Source organism: Diadema antillarum, unplaced genomic scaffold, assembly GCF_040938485.1.
Source record: "Diadema antillarum isolate AM-2024a unplaced genomic scaffold, OU_Dant_1.0 scf00000078, whole genome shotgun sequence".
NCBI classification, from domain to species: Eukaryota; Metazoa; Echinodermata; class Echinoidea; order Diadematoida; family Diadematidae; genus Diadema; species Diadema antillarum.
In genome coordinates, this window is record NW_027270967.1 from 1,646,404 (window position 1) to 1,668,016 (window position 21,613).

The 21,613-nt window shown below is 41.3% G+C and overlaps 1 protein-coding gene across 1 annotated transcript; it reads right to left on the reverse strand.

The window, feature by feature from the left end:
* Nucleotides 1-1,139: 1,139 nt before the first annotated feature.
* LOC139717611 (uncharacterized) lies at nucleotides 1,140-20,729 on the reverse strand. The gene is made up of 8 exons (XM_071629118.1): nucleotides 20,589-20,729; nucleotides 10,406-10,634; nucleotides 8,205-8,291; nucleotides 6,863-7,128; nucleotides 5,395-5,457; nucleotides 3,466-3,541; nucleotides 2,579-2,834; nucleotides 1,140-1,401 (listed from the first exon to the last, which is right to left on the reverse strand). The coding sequence occupies exons 1-8, from the start codon at nucleotides 20,727-20,729 to the stop codon at nucleotides 1,140-1,142; spliced, it is 1,380 nt and encodes a 459-aa protein (XP_071485219.1).
* Nucleotides 20,730-21,613: the final 884 nt, after the last annotated feature.

Sequence of the window (21,613 nt, forward strand, 5' to 3'; positions counted from 1 at the left end):
ACCAGGCAGAAGAGAGAGGGGGAAAGAGATGATGTGTTAAGACATGGGAGGTGGCTGTGCTGGGGGAGAGAAGGGGAAAGAGTGCCCCTACCAGCTATAATTCTGTTACACTATTCAATTGCCTGTTGCGCAAGGCTAATAAGACAGCAAACCGTTGGTCATTCAAAAAAACATTTACCTAATTATGTATTCCGACCAGAATTACTCCAGTTGTCAAGGTTTTTTTTCCCCTAGAAAGGACTCCTATGCAAGATTATGTATTTAGCTTACTACAGATGAAAAATCAGAAAAGTGTCAGGGTTCAAATTTTGCTACAAAATTAGTATCGATTTGGTGTCTTCATCACCAAAATTTTCCCCATGCCTTTTACACTATGAGCATCGCGTTGCATGATGGGTATTGTCATTATAATATTCATGATAGCAGAATTCGGCTCTTTTCGACAGGCGCAGTTTTCTGCGCCTGTGCCTGACTGTTTATAGCTAAGGTAATTTGCACAATTTTCCTGTCATATCGCGATTGCAAACTGTAATTCACATCATTTTCGTCAATGCTGCAAAGTCAAAGTCATTGTGAAGAAAAATTCACACTCATGCTTGTTTATTAATGCAATGCATTATGGTTCTTGAAAGCAAATAAGTGCATGCATTGAAACATTAACAATGAACACCCTTATAATGATGATTGTGATTACTATGTTGAAAGCTTTCAAAAGAATTTGGTTGTGGCCAGAATTATTGCAAATGTTTTAGCAAAAGCTCAAAAACTTGCTTGTGTCGTTCACTCTGAAGTTCCCTGGAAAAAAAAGGTGGTAGTGTTTATGGATTTCAACAATTATGGCTAGGAATACAGAGCTTGTCTTGACGGGTGAAATAGCTTGATAATGATGTACACTTCGAATTTCTTTCAGCGGGAAAACACCGTGACTTACGATAATAACGCATCAGCTTAGCACATCACACTGTATTTGCTAAAACTTGATACAGCAACAATTGTGCTTGCGCAGTTATAAATCTCTAAGAATCCAGTACCGACGCCAATGACAAACAAATCCACCAGTTGTGCGCGATTTCAGTTCGCCACAGCCATCATTCAAGTTGCCGAAAAGCCGCCATTTTATATTTTCCCAATCGCCCTCCTTAGCAACCGACTCCGACGGCCATCTTGTTTTTCCTAGCCCAGCTTTGATTGGCCAGACGGCGGTGGGACTGCCTCTCCGACACCCAGTCCGGCGCGATGATGAAGTGGCGGCGATACGCTGGCTGCGTCATCATGAAGTGGCTGTTCTCGTGGCGATATTCTTCGGAGATCATCGTCGGGCGCTTACGCCGTGGTGGCTGCGGTCGGCCTTCGACCGTCTTCAGTTGGTACAGCTGGGTCTCCTCGGCTCCTGGCTGACGCCTGTATTTGAAGAAGATGGCAAGAATTTCCCTTTTAACTGCTTTGCGCTGATCTGGCAAAATGTACGCTACTTGGACCAAGAGCCAGACCAAATTATTATAAAGGAAATTCTTTCTGTTAGCATTCATACAAATAGGGACATATACATACATACATACATACATACATACATACAGAATATTGCAGAATATTGTGAGTTATGTAAGTAGACTTGATTCTACTCTTTGTCATTCCTTTCGATCAACACCGTAAAACATTTTGATCTCCATATCGCCTACAGTTTGAGTGTTGCAGAAATTTTGTGTAAATATTTTGTTATACTAAGTGATTTCCACACCGAGAAACGAATCACAATAACAATGTCAGAGCAGTAGTGTCTCCTTTTGTATAATATATTGCTTTATCAATTCGAAAGGTACCATTGCAATGGGATACTAGTAATTTAAGTCGAAGCCAATTGTAGAGAGCAGCTTCTCCTTAATTTCGTTGGGATGTAGGAGCCCGTACCATTCAAACCTCAATTGCTCTTAGATTAGATGATGTCATTGATGTGCAGTGGTACTGGTTGCATTGAATAAGGATCTTTAAACTGACTCTTCTTTTTTGTACGCCCACTTTATTAAACAGAAGCCTGGTAGTGGCAAGTTCATTATTCACACTGACGTGTAACCATTAACGCCTCCGCCAAAGAGGTTATGTTTTTGCCGGCGTTTGTTTGTTTGCTTGTTTGCAAAATACCTTAACAAGTTACGAACAAATATGGATAAAATACAATTTTCAAAAAAAAAATGATAGCTACTCAAGGAACAGATGATTAAATGCTGATAGTGATCAGGATGACTGTCTGCATCCAGAACTTTGTTCGAATTTTAACATAAATCCCTATCGTTGTCATCATGAACGCTAGATGGCGCAGTTGCTATTGAGATCCTCCGAGACATTATCGCGCCAGTGGCCAGAAAGTTCTGCAGAGAGAGCGACGATTGGTCGAAAGTGAGGGTACTATTAATTTTATAACGCAGATGATATGAATGTAGGATTATCATATGAGGTGGAATCACGATAAGGGTAGAAGTAAGCTGCTTGGCGGAGGTCTGCGCTTCCTGAGTTCTTTTCTAGTTTTCCTTGTGTACTATAATTATAGATATGGCTTCGAAATGACAAAAAGAAGACTTACAAAGCAAGCTTCTCTTGCAGATTTTTCATCCACCCCTTCACTTCGGCGTCGTTCTTGCCATCGCGGTTGGGGACGGGTTGCCTCGGGGCCGGCGACGGCGGGACATAAATGTGAGTTGCCGCTGGGGCCTTCCCTCCAACCTTGAGGAGCTGCATGTTGGTCAGATTTGCGGAGGATGGCTTGGCCTTAGAGAAGGGCGGCGCTTTCTTCGGTCCGCCGTGTAGGGTCTGGAGCATATTGTAGGCCACGTCTTTTTCTGCAAAGAAGTTGATGATCGTATCGACAAACGGTTAAGAAGCTGTTTTTATCATAAACACCTCATTCCACTCTGCGTATCACCACTTCTATAGTATAGGCTTCCAATCACACTCCGATTCTTTATAATGGGCTCATTGCCAATGATATACTTGTACACGTGAATGAATCTACATAGCGGTCGTATTATAAATGATCTATGTTGCTTCAAATACGAATTGCCTTTGTTTTGGGCTAAAACGAGTGAGTTTATGACAATCGTATACGAATGTTTTACTGCCGAATCAACGAAATACACAGTATTCAGTCCTATCGAAGTAGGAGCAGCAATGATATTTAATCATTTCTTGTGACAGATATAACTAGGGTTCGCTTTGTTTTAAATCAACATTACGTGATTATCGCTTGCAATGTTCATTGTGCAGTTCACCTACCTAAAACAAACTTTTGGATATGCATTCGAGCTAATAAAGAAATTGAAGTAGTACATACGTGACATTCTTGCAATGTAGATGGAATGGCATCCTATGCCTTTTGTTATAGTTAGTAAATGAAGAAATACCTATGTTTTGGACAAAAGATTATTGACTACGGAAAAATAAGGACAATGATTTGGAAAAAAATGATCTCACCAAAGTCATTAGCGCCCTCTATCCACGACTTCATTCTTGTCCCCAGATGCTCGGAGGGAATGGTTGGCTTCGCAAGCTGTTGGTTTGAAAGCGCACATAGTGACAAGACATTCGTGAAATGGAACAACAGGCGTCTTCATGAACTTAAAACGATCCGCCTTCAATAATAACTTGTAGACGGTGAATACTACACGCCAATATCTAAATGCAGACGCTCCTTTCTAGCTGATAGTTGAAACTCACGGCGTTACTGAATAGTGCCAACCATGCCGTTGGTTCTCGTGGCATAAAGGCCTTTTGTTATTCTTTAGTAACAGTACACCTATTGGGAACATGGCACGAAATAGTGACAATTTTCAAAAAAAAAAAATATTTCTTGTCACAATCGGATGCTGCAGAATGTGCGATTCTTTTACATAAAAACCAACGCAACTTTACGAGCAACGATCATAATCTACTCTCAAGCTAAATCGTGTCATTTGGAATCGTAATTTTTCAAAAAAGTCTTCTCTTGATGTAATTCTACAGTCATACAAATCCCATGTAATCGACTGAGCTTAGCAAATAACAAACAGAGAACATGCAGACATGATCGCACCGAACTGACCCCGTGTTTAAAAAAAAAAAAAAAATGTTTCCAAAACCGTGATATTATCTCGGCAATATCCCGTTAACCAAAAGTATCGGAGCAAACAAGATCAACTTCTGATGAACCAGATTTGCAGAAAAGAAAAGTATCATCCAAATAGTGTTGCCTGTGCAGCCAGTGAGTGCACTCGAAGATGTGTATTTTGGTAGAATATGCAAGAAAATACCAAGACACCGAGGTGCGGCGTAACCAGAAATAGATTTGTTGCGTGACAACATATCAGGAAAAAGACGAGTGTGCATAGTATCCAAAATAGACTCATTGTGTGTGCGCTCTTTCTCTCAGGAGAAACGTTGGGGTGACTTTCTCACGTTGTCGTTGTTTTCAAAAATGTCAAAACACTTAATTGGCACCCTGTGAGACATAATGATAATCCACAAATATTGTATGACCAGGTGTTGATATACTCTGGTATTTGAACTCCCGCTGGAACCATAAATTACCACATCAACGAATAAAACCAAAAGAAAAAACCCAAACAAACATTTCTTTTAGACAGTAAACATATTTTGCGACCCATCTGCGAAATAATAAATCCCACATCTTGTCACAAACATAATAGAGAACGGGCCTTTACTTAGTTCGTTGTGAATACGCCCAGTTAAAAAAAAAAAAAAAAAAGATAACTCAAGATGCATTTTTTTTTCCATAACTCGATGAAGAAAATATCTTTTTCCCTATCATACTCAAGAGTATTCTGTCAGGAAGATACATGCTGGAAATGTCTTGTATATAAATAACGCTTACTCATTCAGCTTGTTAGTGCGAGTTAGATCTTCTGTTTGTTGATTATTTGGTTAAGTAAAGTGTCGTCTTCATTATGATCTCCTATCGCCAGAATTTGAGATCCGATGTATTAATGGCATTTAACATGTTTCTCTTGCTCCCCTTGTCAGAAGTAATGCCTCGGTCGTTGGATAATCGAACTATACACTGGAGTGTACCAACAAGTAGTAAATGTTGACTGCTCATGCTAATCAAATCCTGATTAATGGGCAAACATTTTTTTTTTTCCATAGGAGGGTTCCTTGGAAAGGATGCGATTCCGTTGTTCTGACTACTGCAGTATTAAAATCGCGTAAAAATTTGTATTGACGTAGACTCTTCACAACAAAACAAAACTACATGGAACTGAACGGCTGGACCCCGAACGAGATAGAATTGATATGCTGTACTAGTTGATGAGGACATACTTTACAGAACATGGCATCCCCTATTCACCTCCTTTATACCAGCCCCGCCTCCCCCACCTGCTTCCCCGCCCCCCTCGATCCACTCACCTTGGTCACCATTTCTCTTTCTATGCCACCATCCTTTCGGAACTCATCGTCTCCCCAACAATCCTGTTAATAAGTGCCGGACAAGAAAAAGGTAACACACGAACACACACAACGAGGGTGCACATTATCATTTCCATTTTCCCCATTACTAACATTAAAAAATTAAACACATTTAGTAAAACAACGACAACAAAATATCCCAGTCACCGTCACATCTAGTGCGCAACACATACATCACATCAAGAAAACATTCTCTCTAGCTCTATAGCCTACTTACGTTAGTTAGGATGGGTGGGAACTTGGTTTGGGTGAAGTTAGGAGAGAAAAAGGGTTTGATATGAAGATGCGATCAGAAAGGAAGATGAAAGAATGTACAAAGTATACACGACCGGCATGAATGCAAAATATGTGCACTGAGTCAACAACTGTCTGATACAATGGATGAAGAGTGGAGGACTTCTTCTGTGAATGAATGGATGGATGCAGTGTGTGTGCATCGAACTTTGACCTTTGCAATTCATCAGCCATCACGGTGGGAGTGAGTGTTGTACACAGAAATTCGCGTTGCATTATGAACTGATCTTGTATTGAAACATTGTGCGGGATGGAGCTTCAAAATTATAGCGGGGTGTTGCAATAAGGGGTGAAAATGAATTTGAATTGCCATTGTCTCTCTCGAAAAATAATTGTGCAATTCGAGAGGCAAGGTGAGACAGTTTTATCTGTTTGTTTGTTTGGTTGGTTGGTTGTTTGCTTGTCTGTTTAAATCTTTTTTATCTTTTTACCGGAGACCTGTTTGTCGTTCTGCATCCTGTGCATGATGATGGGATTTTTTTAACAACGTTATGATGATAATCATCTACGGATACGTGATTAATGTCAGTGTTGCAAGATGGACGACATTCATTACCAAAATTTTTTCGTGATGGTTTTTTCTTCAGTCTTGGTTGGAAAAAAGACACCTACTCAATAAACAACGACTGGATTGTTTCTGATGGAGGGCGGGGGTCTTTTAAGCTTCGAGTTGATTATTTTCTGTCTTTCTTATTTCGGTGGTTTGAACAAAGAGCAATGAATTGCGCGGGTGTTTTTCTTCCAAATTTCCTTCACCTTTTCATAGCGACCAAACGGCGCTTACTGAGTAAGGAAAGTTGTTTTCTTTCAAAGAAATGATAGTAGTGACCAGGAAAATATCCAAACTGAAGTGAGCGATGACAAGTATTGGCCAAATAAGGTTTGATTTGTGATTTGGGTCGAATTCTGACGAATTAATATTCAATTGAGACGATGCACCTGTCAATACTGATTACATATTCATCTATGACTTTCTGCTGTTTTATTGCTAACTGATGGAGGGAAACAAACATGTCGTTTAGATAATAGAAATGAGTTAGTCGAAAGATGGTTCTGCAGAAGAGGGAATGAAATGGCATGTTAGTCCTTGACGAGTTCGTGTGCTCCGCCTTACCCGCACTGGGGCCGTCCTGGATCTCAGAGACGGCCTTGCCGCGTCGATTCCGGCTAGCTGGTCCTGATAAGCGACCGACTTGGACCGCCTTGCATTGGCCGGGGGCGTGGGCGGGGTGTGAGTGCGCTTCGGTTTGTTCGACGCGTCCATGCTAAGGTCCACCAGGGGCTTGCGCACGGGACTCGGGTAGTGCACTGTCGGAGAGCTGGGCTTTTTTCCCGGCACCTCACCGTAGGATTTAGCGGCTGCCTTGTAGTGGTTCCCTCCTATATGATTGTATAAAAGCATGGACCAGGCCTAATAAACGGGTCTCAATTCTACATCAGTCACAGTCGCGGATCCAAGGAGGGGGAGGGGGGGGGGGGCATCGGGCACGCGCCCCTCTTTATTTTTTATTAAAATAGAATAAATAAAAGGAAAAAATTGGGCCCCCCCCCTTCATTTTGTAAAGGCGCCTCCCCTTTACGGAATTCCTGGATCCGCCCCTGAAGTCATATCAATTGTTACACAAATCGAGGTACACAGTAATTTGTCTGCTCATCGTAAAGATAACATGGCAGCCCCAACAAAAGCAATAGACTTTGTTTTGAAGGGAATTTCATGATTATCACAATTTCAAAGTGTTTTCACGAAAATTACCAAATCCGGAAAAAAGAATCCTTAGCATAGACAAAGACAACACGCCTATGTATTGTGACTATCATTATTAGATTATTGTAAACTAGACGCTCTTATATCCACGAAGGAGGACACTAAAAAGTCATTAATAACCCTATATAGCATCATGAGTGACAAGTTGTACATTCACACTTTTAAGATCTACAACGAAGTGAGGATCAAACAGTCCTTTCCAATAGTAAATTGCAGATGATGATTGAATAAAATTCTGCTGATAATGATGACTTTTAACACTGGTAAGAGGCTTCAGTATAGACTCTGTTACATGATACACTACTACAACTCTTTAGAGTGATGACACCAACATAGTCATACTGCTACGACCACTATAATTGTTAAAACTACTATACCTACTACATGTTACTACATGTATTGGCAATTATAATGAAGTAAGGATAAACAGGGGAGGAGTTAGGGGCGAGTGAGGAGGAGGAAGAGAAGGAGGAGTAGAAGCAGAAGGAGGAGGACGAGGAGGAGGAGGATGAGAAGGTATAATGAGGAAACGTGTGAACGAAGGAGTAAAAGGGGAGTCATGTCGTCACCGTATTCATTTCACTTGACGTCATATCAGATTCTTAGCAGAAACATGAAGAATGTAGCGCCTGCACACAAAGTGAACTCCAAGTACTACCGAGTTTCCTTCAAAAAGAATCAATGTACTCACTCTCCCTCTTGCCTTCCTGGCGGTCGTTTTGCTGAGTGCGCTCAAGAAGTTGCAGGGACGACGAAATAAAGTTGTCTACAGGCACGCCTGAGAGAAAGATGCAGAAGTTGAACATGAGATCAGTCAGCGACATGATTCTAATCGTCATGTGGTAGAAGCTATCTTTATTTTGTATCTTTATTCGGCAATTTGTCAGGAAATTTCTGGATGAATGGCTTTGCTGTGTTGTCTGTGAAGGTAAAATGTTACTGACTTCTTCATGTCTACAGGTCTTAATGAATGGCAACATCAGCACGTACACATTCAGTAGTCTTAAGCAATCATCTTCTGGGCAAATACAGGCACGAGTTTAGGTTTTCATGGATTAAACATTAAAGTCTTAACTTGGTTTGCAAATGATACTGGGATTGTTCTAGTTTGACTAGATGATACAGTAATCTAATACGTTTCGAAAAATTGCAAAATCATTCCCGTCCTGATTTTCTAACTCTTTCATGCACACACACTTTACTTCATCAGTATTTTTGAAGCTTGCACATTATTCTGAGCCCAGAACAGCTCTATCGGTGGAGGGATATCCCTTTTCAAAAGCCCTTATGTTGTCGGCAACAGTAGTGAGCGAAGACTGCCGAAGCCGTCAGCACTATAGGCGTGCCTCTCACTGCTGTCTTGCCTTCGTCTCGTATGATGTGATCCTCTGTTTGCTTCTCATGCAATTATATATTACAGGCCTTTCAGACAGAAGCCTACAAGTGTCATCGAAGAGACGAGGTAGTTCCTGGCCTCTTCCGCCGTTTCGGGTCAGCGGAGGCGAGTTGTGAGAGCTAGTCTCCTCGACTTCTCATGTCCGAAGAGGCAAGTTGTGAGAGCTCGTCCCCTCGACTTCTCGAGTCCGAAGAGGCGAGTTGTAAGAGTTCGTCTTCTTGACTCTCGGGTCCAAGGAGGTGAGTTGTAAAGCTCGTCTCCTCAACTTCTCGAGTCCGAAGAAGGCGAGTTGTGAGATCTTGTCTCCTCAACTTCTCGAGTCCGAAGGAGGCGAGTTGTGAGAGCTCTTCTCCTTAACTTCTCAGGTCCGAGGAGGCGAGTTGTGAGAGCTCGTCTCCTCGACTTCTCGCGTCCGAGGAGGCAAGTTGTGAGAGCTCGTCATCTCGATTTCTCGGGTCCGAAGAGGCGAGATGTGAGAACTCGACTTCTTCTCAGGTTTGAGGAGGCGAGTTGTGAGAACTCGTCTCCTCGACTTCTCGCGTCCGAGGAGACGAGTTGTGAGAGCTCGTCCCCTCGACTTCTCGCGTCCGAGGAGGCAAGTTGTGAGAGCTCGTCATCTCGATTTCTCGGGTCCGAAGAGGCGAGATGTGAGAACTCGACTTCTTCTCAGGTTTGAGGAGGCGAGTTGTGAGAACTCGTCTCCTCGACTTCTCGCGTCCGAGGAGACGAGTTGTGAGAGCTCGTCCCCTCGACTTCTCGGGTCCGAAGAGGCGAGTTGTAAGAGTTCGTCTCCTTGACTCTCGGGTCCAAGGAGGTGAGTTGTAAAGCTCGTCTCCTCAACTTCTCGAGTCCGAAGAAGGCGAGTTGTGAGAGCTCGTCTCCTCGACTTCTCGGGTCCGAAGAGGCGAGTTGTGAGAACTCATCTCCTCGACTTCTCGGGTCCGAAGAGACGAGTTGTGAGAGCTCGTCTCCTCGACTTCTCGCGTCCGAGGAGACGAGTTGTGAGAGCTCGTCTCCTCGACTTCTCGGGACCGAGGAGGCGAGCTGTGAGAGCTCGTCTCCTCGAGCTCTCGGGTCCGAAGAGGCGAGGAGGCGTGATGTCATATCTTGTCTTCTCGAAGTCCAGAAGGCAAGGAGACGAAATCTCATAGTCACATCTCGCCTTCTCTGATCCGGGAGGTCTAGACGACGAGATCTGGGATCTTGCCTCCTCGACAATTCGGACCAGAAAAGGGGCAAGATGAGATTGGATATCACACCGTCATGCCTTTTCCTACCCGAGAAGTTGAGAAGATGAGATCTGACATATCTGACCGATGTTCGTCTTCTGGGACGTCGAGAAGTTGAGATCTCGGTCCTCACCTTCTCGAACCAGAAAAGGTCAACAAGGCGACGAATTATCTCTTCTTTTCGGTGGCACTTATAAGCTCTCGTACTTGAACAAAGTCAAGTCGAATGACAAAAGATGTAAGTTCGAATGAACTCGGATTCATTACCTCTTTCCCTGTTGGGGTGCACGCTGACGCCGGGCGGGTCCCTGGTAGTGTTGGCGGGGAGGGACTGGGTGAGTTGTGGGTACTCCCTGTGTTCCATGATCCGCTTCATGTTAATGTAGTTGCCCTCTCCCAGAGACTTCAGTACGTAGTCCTGGACCGCCCTCTGGACCCGGTGCTGCAGGGCGACCTGGGAATCCTGGAACTTGAGGTTCTTGGGCTCTAAGAAGTCCTGGTCAAACACAGAATGGAAAAAGATGATGGATAATTGCTCTTTTGAAGAATGCATCTTTATCATTAATCAGTACAGTTTATTATGAGGACGGGAGAAAGCGGACCTGTATGGTCTACACATAAAGTTTGAATCTCCATCTTTTTAATTGATAGCTATGGCATGGTTAGGGGAAAAAATTGCCGAAAATACTCTGAACACATTCGGAGCGATACAGGCTCCGACATGTAGGTACGTCCATGACGCTACACCGCTGTACTTTTTTTTTATAGCAGGTCTGTTTTGCTTGACGTTATACCTGATGTATTGTGTTGTCATTGTTATGAGCTATACTAATCTATCAACTCGATCGGGCCTCATCCAAACAACGGAAGGCATATCAAATCCTGGCTTCTCTCTCTATTACCCGTCCATTCACTTCATTTCCATTTTGTCACCTGCAGTATAAAAAGGGATATGTGGGAATCAATTACAGCGCCCAAGCTCATACGAGCGCGGTTGCGTCAGGATAAATATCCATTTGGCGTAGGAGTTATTGAGGCCCATGTAATCCCATTTATCACAATGAATGGATACAGGAACAATAAGAATTGGTGTATATGTATACTGTGTATCTATCTATGTCAGTAAAGAGGCAGGCTAGACTTGAAATGTATTCACATGACTTCACGCGCGTCGTCCCCAAGGGCAGCAGTAATTGCCAAACGACGAATCCCCTATCATGAACACCCTGATGGCAAGCAATGTACCACGCCGTGCTATAGTATACGCGCGCGTCACGTCATTTCAATGCATTCTACTCCTCAAACTGCGAGAAATTCTATATCATGTCAATACACCGAATATTGATGACCTTTGCGAAACATGAATGACAATGGTGCACGAGCTAAGTGCTTGCGGATCAAGTTCCCTGTGAGATCACTCAATTCAGATTAACTGCGCGTGGGCCTCTCAGATGAGAGGGGGTAAAATATATATTTGTTGATCTGATCTGTATGAATGCGACCCTGAAGGGATTAATTAGCTATTGATGCGAGAAACTGTGAGCGGGGGAAAGTGCAATTCGATTAGCTTGATTAATACCAATTGATTGTGTCGTTTGTCACCCTAAGCATAATACGATACGCTTACCTCACCTGTCTTCAAGAGAAACGGTTTGGCAAAAAAAAAAATACAATACAATACAATACAATACAGTAACAGTATAGGGTGCGCTTGAAACATTTCCATTGTCTGTCTGTCTGTGTGTGTGTCTGCACTATAAACATATGATATAAAATCATGTATGTGAGTGTATGATATTAGTAATAGTCATACAATGTCTTTAAATCAAATTGAGGTTATTTGAAGCAATATGCACTGTTGCACAAAGTACATCGCCATACTAGTATATAGTAGGATTACAAGACATAAGCGTGTTGTCCTTGACATAACACAATGTATAATTATTCGGATATCATCCAACACGTTGTCATGTACGTGGCCTCTTACTTCGGGGGTGTGATCCGGCCGAATAACTCTTCAAATTCCCATTAGTTGTTTTACAGTAATACCATATCGCGTTCGATGAGAAGAAGGAGAAAGAGAGCTTGAGAATTTAAGAGGGAAGAGGATGACAGAATGAGAAAAGACATATAACAACTTTGGGAGATTTTCTCTACCGTTCAAAGAAAGCGTCATGTTGTTGCTATGGGCCTCTGTGCGCAGTCAGTAAATAATGTGTGTAATACACAGCAAGGGGAAAAAGGTTCTTCAAATCATGTCGTGCCTAAAAGAGGCCTTTTACACGGTGAGCTTAAGACCCTTAGGCCCTCTTAATCTCGTAAAACTCGAGGATCTCTTCTTTTTTTTAAGTGCCAATAATAAGTCCGATTTCTAACAGACATGACAGAGCGGAGATTACGGGAAGCACAAAGACGAGAATGTTTCTTTTTTGAAATGCTATTGCATATACTGATTACTGAAAGCTGAAAGCCTTAAAACCGTTTAAAACTGGCCTAATCGGATATCACGTATTTCTGTGAGAAGAGAGGTTGTTAGTGTACCATTGGTATTGTTCAGATCACACTTTATACTCATGCTATCTATTGGACACTCCTGCTTCAACAACAAAGACTAAGAATTAAGGTCGAAGAATTTGAGCGAACGGATGCAAGTTAGCTTAACACCTGCGTATAATCTCGCGTTGCATTATGTCTGTTGGAGATGGTAGACTGCCTGAAGTTTGCTTTTACGAAATCTAATTTTAAAGGTGGGGGATAGAAGAACGTGGTTCAATAAGCTTTCCCGATTTGTTGGAAACAATAATCACCTCTGTACGATTCCCAAATAAAGCTTGAAACCGAATAAAAGTGACGGACAACAATATCAAATACTACTTTGATGCGTAAAAGGGAGTAATCTTGCCAAGTTGACATTGAACAGCCTCCAATATTGGTCAAGCAGACCTGGAGTCATCACTTTGGGAGGAACAGGCTTGCGGTGTATAACATAATATATGCATGTTGAGCGCCAACTACAGTTGTATATACGATGAAAGAAAGATTAATGTACATACCAATTATCGCGTATGTCTTGGGCGAGTATTTCAAATTAGTTAGTTCCTGGGTTTATGTAGTCAATGGACAACTATACCATCAGGACAGAAGGTTATTGTCCTTACAAGAACATGGAATATCTCGCGAAAGCTGAGACAAAGTGATGCAGTGGTTACCTGTCACATTATGAATTGAATAGTCTCATCTTTTCGTCACGGAGAATCTCAAACGTTAGCTACGGAGCGACACCGCCTCAAGAATAAAAACAAGAAAGAACAAAACAAAAAACACCAACGGCATTTTTATGAACTGAGTGTAGACTCTATATGTAACCACTTACAGCATCATAAAAGAAGTAAATGGTGATTCTGTATGTAATAGCTTTGAGTTATCAGCGTCCAAAGAATCTGTTTATCCATGTAGTCATCTTACATTAAGCAGGACATGTCACATCCGACACGCACGCACGACAAACAGTCGGCAACCAATCGAGAAAGCTATTACCGACGCGTTGCTATGGAAACACACAATACATGATATCCTAATTACCGGCAGAGTCAACAACAACAAAAGTTATTGTAGAACTGACTCTGCTGAACGGAGATGATAAAATACGTCATCGGTTTTATAAAGAGACCCACCCCCCCCCCCCACAAAAAAGACAAACAATTAATATGGTTCTTGCTGTATTAGTGAGAGCAAGGGTCAATTTTCCTCAAACAAATAAACGGACTCCAAGACGGATATCCAGCCATATCGATGCCTGTTAGTAAACTACTGTTTCAAAGGAAAATGAAAAGATTCGACTAAAGATAATGGCACTGGAAAAAACATCGTTTATAGTGTTTTCGCATGTCAGCAACATCGAACTCGCTATCGTCAATAATGCAGTGTTTTCACCGAATCTGCAAGATGAATAAGTCACAAAATAAGAGCAAGTTTACCTAATACGGGATGATTTGCGTGTTTAACATCAAATTAATCAAATTGATTAAATAACTTGACTACTTTTCAGCATGACTATTTAAGTGATTGTAATAGTATGCTGAAAGGCATAATGTACAGTATTTTGGGAATCTCAGTGATCATTGGTAGTCTAGTTATACGACGGACAAAAATTCTTCGGTTGAAAGATCAACATATTGATAATTCTAATAATGACACATAAAAGATAATCTATGTTTTTTGGTGTGCAGCGAATATGCAATACACACTTATAATTACGTGTTAACATACAGTACCTGCAGACATATGTTCCTGTGGATGTTGTTCACACACACACACATAAATCACTTTGATCGTTATTATACGCGCATGTAGGGAACGTCTGCAACAACCTTCATTAATATTCATTAAAGTCACCTCGCCGTGACCTCCACCCGTGTCTAATGTCGTTCGCATCCGGGCATCATTGTTTTGTGCGGTACATGCAGACTGATTCATTTATAAGCGTCTAATGAGTAAACATTCATTCCCTGGTGTGTATGTATGCAGTATCCAAGTCTCCTCTGCGTTTAATTGTTGCGTTGCTCAATCATCATGCACCGTAATTAATCAAATTACCTCCAATATTTGCCGTTTCAGTTTGACATCGGCTGAAAATGAAACCACGAACCATATATGGCACGGAAGAACTGAGATGGGGTGGTTATTTCTTTTATATCTTTTTATATCTTTTTTTTTTGGAGGGGGGGGGGGACTGCGTCTGGCTCGAGGTCTGACCACGGGAATATTGATTGTGAACTTGAAGAATGCATACATGAAAATGCAGCATGCACAAACACACACACTCACAAAAGAATGATGAAGAACACGAACTCAATGTAGCTGCCAACGTGAATTAAAATCATTCTCTGTTTGAATTTATATAGCAAATACTTTCTCTCACACGCGCATTTTTCTATTTCTCTGTATTTTCCTAGCGCAGCGAAGCCTGCGAGTCTGGAGGCAATATTACTCTTCTCTCTGTCTCTCTCTCTGTCTCTCTGTCTCTCTGTCTCTCTCTCTGTCTCTCTCTGTCTCTCTCTCTCTCTCTCTCTATATATATATATATATATATATATATATATATATATATATATATATATACATCTATTATCTCCATCTGCAATGTATCTATTCATCTATCCCCCCCCCCCTCCCCCTCCATCTCTCTCCCACGTTCTAATCTATTTTTTGCTATCATTAATACTGCCATTGTTATTGGCAGCCTTGCTGGATACATTTCCAATAGCTTTTATCAGCTGCTGGTTGAAAGGGGGGTGAATAATGCCGAGACTTGCATTATTTCCCAATGTTCGCACCCTTTGCTGGGTTGTAACGGATTTGTATCCGCCAAAGTTTGCTATCATCATTCACACATATATTACACCATAGAGGAGTGATGGCTTTAACCATCGGACTACATTTTTTTCCCCTCTGCTATCAAGGTTTGGTATCAATCGTGACATGAATGCTAAATCTGACAATCCCTGTATTTGCGATTCAAACAACAAATCTTCCGATACGTGAATTTCATTTTATTCATTTATTTATTGATTTCTTTTTAGTGCGCGTTTGCTTGAATACAAATTCATCACTGGATCATAGAATGATTGATGGATACGAAGAGATGCGACTGACACAAGTCGTGTTTTCACTTGATCCAGATTCAGTATGAGAAACCTGATTGCTGAAATGTTCTTGTCCCAGTTTATAGGGGAGTTTACAAGCTCTGCAAATTGGCAGTAATATACGTCAGTTTCCGATGGCAGTATAGGTATCTGGACAACGGCCAATCAGCTACCAGCACGCAAGCTGTTGTTATGGTAACAACAATTATCGTGACTGGCTATATTCTAACAATTCAGTTTATGATGTGAATTCCTGGTTTAGACTTGGTTGGAAAAAGCAAACACACCACTTGATTATTGTGCATTATTAAAGTGCATTGCTTTCATCGCCTACGATGGGCATAATAAAATAGAACATTTTACTCGAGCATGAATTTTCAGTTTTGCTCAAGACACGTCTTGCTCATAAAGGGAACATTCCATACTCAAAAACCACGCAGCCATGTCAAGATTTAAGGGTCTAAAATAAGCCCAATTACGACTGGTTCTTTGAAGAAGTCGAATATTAAAAGAATGTGAAAAGATATGAAAAACACCCATAATGATTACACAATTTAACTGACAGAGCGCAGGGGCAATACAGAGCCCGAAACGATTGTTTACAGCACGTACAATGTAGTATACCTTCTTGAATGTGTATGATTCTATACTGTTTATAGGGAACCTCTATGCAATCTACAGAATATTCTCAAACAATATCGTTGACCAAATCTCAATCACGGAGATCGGGAATGATACAAGCTCTTGTTCTTATATGCTCCTTCATCTCCGTTGCCGTTGGAGTATCCTACATCTTTCATCTTACATATCCCGTTGTCAAGGAGACCACTGGGGCGCCACAGAAGACTTCGCAGCCCGTTTCCTCCACCCCTCCCTCTCCTCTGATTCTTTTTGTGCCTCTCTCAATCTTAGGTCTGTCTAGTCTCGTATGTTGTCTTCCCATCTCATCTTTGGTCTGCCTCTGGCTCTCTTTCCTCTCACCTTGTCTTGTATGATTATTTTGACCATACTTCCTCCGTTTTCTCGTTTTGTTCTTCTCATCTTGTGCCTATATGCTTCTCTTTTTATCTTTCTCCTCCTTCGTCTTCTTAACCCTTCAATTCATCCCCCCCCCCCTATATCTCTCTTAAACCTTCATCATCACAGTCCTCGGGAACACCTTTGTCTTCTACTTTTCCTTCCTCTTTACTTTCCCTCTCTTCTCCATCTCTCTATCTCTCTCACTCTGTTCCTGTAGCAACAGACCCACTCATTCAAGGTTTATGATATTTCAATCATGGAAGGAATGACACTATATCTATTTTAAGCCTCAGAATTATTCAAATGACTTTCAGCACCACCGTCACCCCCCCCCCCCTTTCACCCAATAGATCTGATCTCCATCAAGAAGGGAAAGTGGTATGATGTTGACCTTCTTTCCTCATTAACAAAATAACACGTACACAAAGAAGCGTCACACTGGATGAACATGATTATGATGTTAATTATGTACCTTTACTGAGGCATGTGAAATACAAGGCTGTAGCAGCCTGTATGAATTGGCTTGAAAATGAAAGTCAGGTTCATACAGTGCGTCCGGATGTGTGAGAGGGGTGGGGCGCCCGATCGAGCTGTATAGCAACCTGTGCTTCAAAGAGCACCATGATGACACTACCTGTACAGGCGATTTGCCAGCGAGGTGTGCGTGCATGTTACATAATATATAGGCCTCCATCAAATATCACGGCTTGTTGTAGTGGAATCATCAGTTACATTGATACGGCTTCTCCTAGTCTTAACGCGAAATAGTAATTTTCTTTAAGTTTACAATGTTGAGGATTAAAAAGACACCACCTACTTGTCAATATAGGTATAAAGACTACATATGCGTACACATATTCTTTCAGAGGGATTATAAGCACTTGATAGTGGTGACTGGTATAATATGTTTTAAGTGCAAATACACGGTGTAGAGTTCCTGTACCAACATGAAATCGATGACAACATTTTTTGATTGATGTTTGCACGCTGCGCAATACATCATGCCCTCTTCACATCCTTTTGTTTCGTCCAGCAGGCGTATATAAAGACTCATAATGGAAAGACCTCTGATGCGCGTGAATGGGTGTCGCTCTTTTTTTTTTTTTTTTTGCCCAGCGGAGGAATACTTTATATAATTAGGCTGACGAAAAAAAAAGGAAAAAAATGATATTCACGGGCATTTTGATTGCATTGTCATCAAGGTATCGTCTTTACTGGCTTGATAAGGATATAAGAGCAAAAGTCGAAATTGATTCAACGCACATCTCATGCAGTGGGAGCGAAGCGAAAATGTATGTATAGGACGATAATAATATTGCATGCTCACAAAGCAACTTCATACAATCGTGTAATATCAAATGTCTCGTGAGAGATATCCGATTATGTCCATTGGAGTATAGCCTCGGAGGCCAATCAATGCAGACAAAGAAAGCAATATTCCGTTTGCTAAAAATGGAGCTTATTTCTGTTGTCTCATCGGGACACGCATTTTAATGTCAGAGTACACGTAAGGGTAGACAGTATCAATAACCATTGTCAACCAATAGGTCGACTTTACAATGCGTGGCTTAATGGGATTTATTTTCCCCGAGTATACCTAGTAACAAGCTATTGAGTGCAGCAGCTCCTGTTACATATTACGTCTTTATATTTGGAACCCAGTTTGCAGGCAGTAGAATTGTTGCTATGTCGGGCAAAGACATTTCTCTCCCCCCCCCCCCCTCTTTTTTAGGGGGTGTACGAGGTAAACTGGCCTGCACACTGATTCTAACAAGAGTGAACATTGGATGAGAGCATTGAAACCCCATCGTTTTATTGTCTAAAGTGCGATCAACTCTATTCTTCTGATCAGTGAGGGACGCGCCTCCAACATCTTTGGGTATTCTAGTTCTGTCGTGGCGCACATAATTACTTTCGCTATTTTTCTTTCAAATATTAATGACATTTAATAAAATCATAAATGATTATCCATCGCTTCAATTGTTGCAGAGATGTTTACCTGATGGCAATGATGTCTTTGAAGTGGAAGTGGCTGTTTTTATTCAATTGTCAACCAGAACAAAGTCTATGGTTTGTTTGTTTGTTTGTCTTCTACATACCCGAGAGATCTCCTCTACGGTAACTTGCAACAATTTGTGACATATATCGTTTCCTGAAAATATGTTACACTTTGAATTCCATTGCTTTTTCATTCAATATCCGAATCTTATTCAAACTTCAACATTTCTTTTGGTTTGATATTTTTATATAGCAAATCTTATTTGAACAAATAATGATTGTTCCATTCATGTGCACTTTTTACGGTAGCCAACAATGTAGAATGGCATTTTGTCATAAAGACGCAGTTTAATATGATTCATAATAATACCAAATTGAATTGGAATTCTCCTGAAGTCAATATCCTTTTCGACAAAAAAAAAAGGCCGATTGGAAATCTCTATACATTCTAGCAGTATAGGACGCGTGCATAAACAAAATAATAATGTGACTCCAAATATTCAGTGACTTCATTCTACACTTTGTATGTTTTCACTCCTCGAAGAGCAACATTAGCCATGATACGTGGAGAGATAAACAAAACAGTTAGGCTAGCTTCAGCACAATTTTACTAGAAATGAGTGGACACGAGGGGTGACGTTCCCACGTTTCACCGCCATATAAAGGGGGTTAACTTTTCCACTCACAATAACCATGTACAAACAAGTGAAGGAGTTCCATATCATGTTTCCAATAAGAGAGTAATACCCAAACTCCAACCCTAACTCTACATATTAAGACTTTTTATTATTTCCAGATTTATTATCAAAGCCCTAACTCCAACTCCATCCCTTACCCTGTTCCAACATCTTAAGACTCGGGATTTCTTCAAAGATCATTTTTAGTGGTGTACAACCAACATCATGCAACTTTTACCCATGATGGAAACGAAGTCTTATCATTTGATATCTTCTGACTCGCAGGCGGGTATCATTGAACAAATTAACCAAAGCGAGCGCAAGCTTTTTCGTAAACGGAAGTGTGAGAGAAACTGTCTCTCACCGCTCGATCCCTGTTTCAATCAAGCGCTGACTTTAAAGCCAATATCTCCCATTTGCAGATTGAAAAAAACAGCTTTGGTGCTCTGAAATAGTTCTAAACTGTGAGTTAGGGATAAAAACAAACAATGTAAAAGTGCAAATCAGTATAATCAATGTTAACTATTAAACAAGACTGTTTTATTAAACTCGTTTCTAGAATAAACCATCTACAGTTATTGTTCATTGAGAAAATTAGTGATATCTCCTTTATAATATTGCGGCTTTATTGCCATGTTTTTATATGGTAGGATGTTTTTGTGATACAACTCAACTATAGCTACAGAGATACAATTGAACTATATTGTATATGCATCAAATGTGATATCTCGATTTTTTTAATCGCTGCTCCCAATGGTAAACAGTGGCTTTAACTCTACCAATTTCAAATGTAATTTATTTCTACAGTAATATCATCAATGCGTGTAGCAGGGAAAGTGTTATTTGTCTTTTTTTTTAAGGAATTCATTTCCTCAGTTTAAAGACGTGGATGTCTCTGCTGTTGCCAGCAACTTGACTGGATACGGTTTGTATGATTTCGATTCTTTTCCCCACCAGTGCGAGAGGATAAATAGTTGGCCATGGTATACAAAGATGTGAGAACTGATCTTGAATTATACGTAGAAGCATTTATATCTTTTGAGTCAATGCACCATAATTTCTTCTTTTTTTTAATCTAAACAAAAATGAAAGAGGAAAGAAGAATGTTACCGATTGTGGATGAGGGTTGTTTCTTCGATGTGGCGAAGTCGGCCGCATGCCGTTGGCGTTGTGGCGCATGAGTCTCTTCGACTTACTGAAGGCATCGTAGTAATGCGTGGTATAAATCTTCTTCTTGGCCAATATTGGCATTGTGAAGAACCCGTAAAGTTATATAATTCTACAACAAACAAAAAACTACAAACAACAACAAATATAACTGCACTTGGCTCCGTTATGTTGCAGCAGTCATGATCACTTTCACTATCCGTTCGGCGTGCAATGCTGGGGTCCCGTCGAGTTGGGTAGGGGTTTTACCCGTGTGTCATCAGCTGAAGTCGTCCCGGGCAAGTTAAATAAAGGGGAGAGTTTGGTCGCAAATATCACGCGATATCCATGGAAAGATCACTTCTCTTCATAGCTGGATTTAGGTTTGGAGGGCACGAAGTTCAGTAGTTTCCCAAGAGAAGCTTGGAATCACGACAAAGGTCATGGGAAGGGATATATCATCATTAGGATCCCTGATTCCCCTTCCCCTTGTTTGGTGTTGCTTGGTGTACGCCGTGCGGAGCCGCCGCGAAATCTGAGACGGCGACAGTGTATAGCGGCTGAGTGTTAAACACGCGCACACGTTAAGACCGCGTCCGTTGCCAAGGTGCTCATTTGGAGCGCCCATTGTTGAGGCTTTTTCACAATGGGGGGAATGTTTAACAATAACCACCCCTCACTCTGTTGGATCTATTGTACCCCTCCACGCACTGCTGAAATCAATGTTTCGTCCGTTGGTATATTCACGTGTTCCTTGGCACACTGGAAGTAGGAGAGAAAGTGGAACTTTGACCCCAAAAGATGGAGGGGGGGAGGGCGGTGGAGATGAGAAAACTTAAGTCCGGCGTGTTTTTACGTTTCTACGGACTCGTTTTTCTTGCAACAATTACAAGAAACCGTAAGCCTTCTTAAAATGTGAGAGGCTTGTAGTGTTAGCAGAGCTTTTGTGGGATTGACTCTTTGACCAAACAATCTTCAAGTCGTGTTTA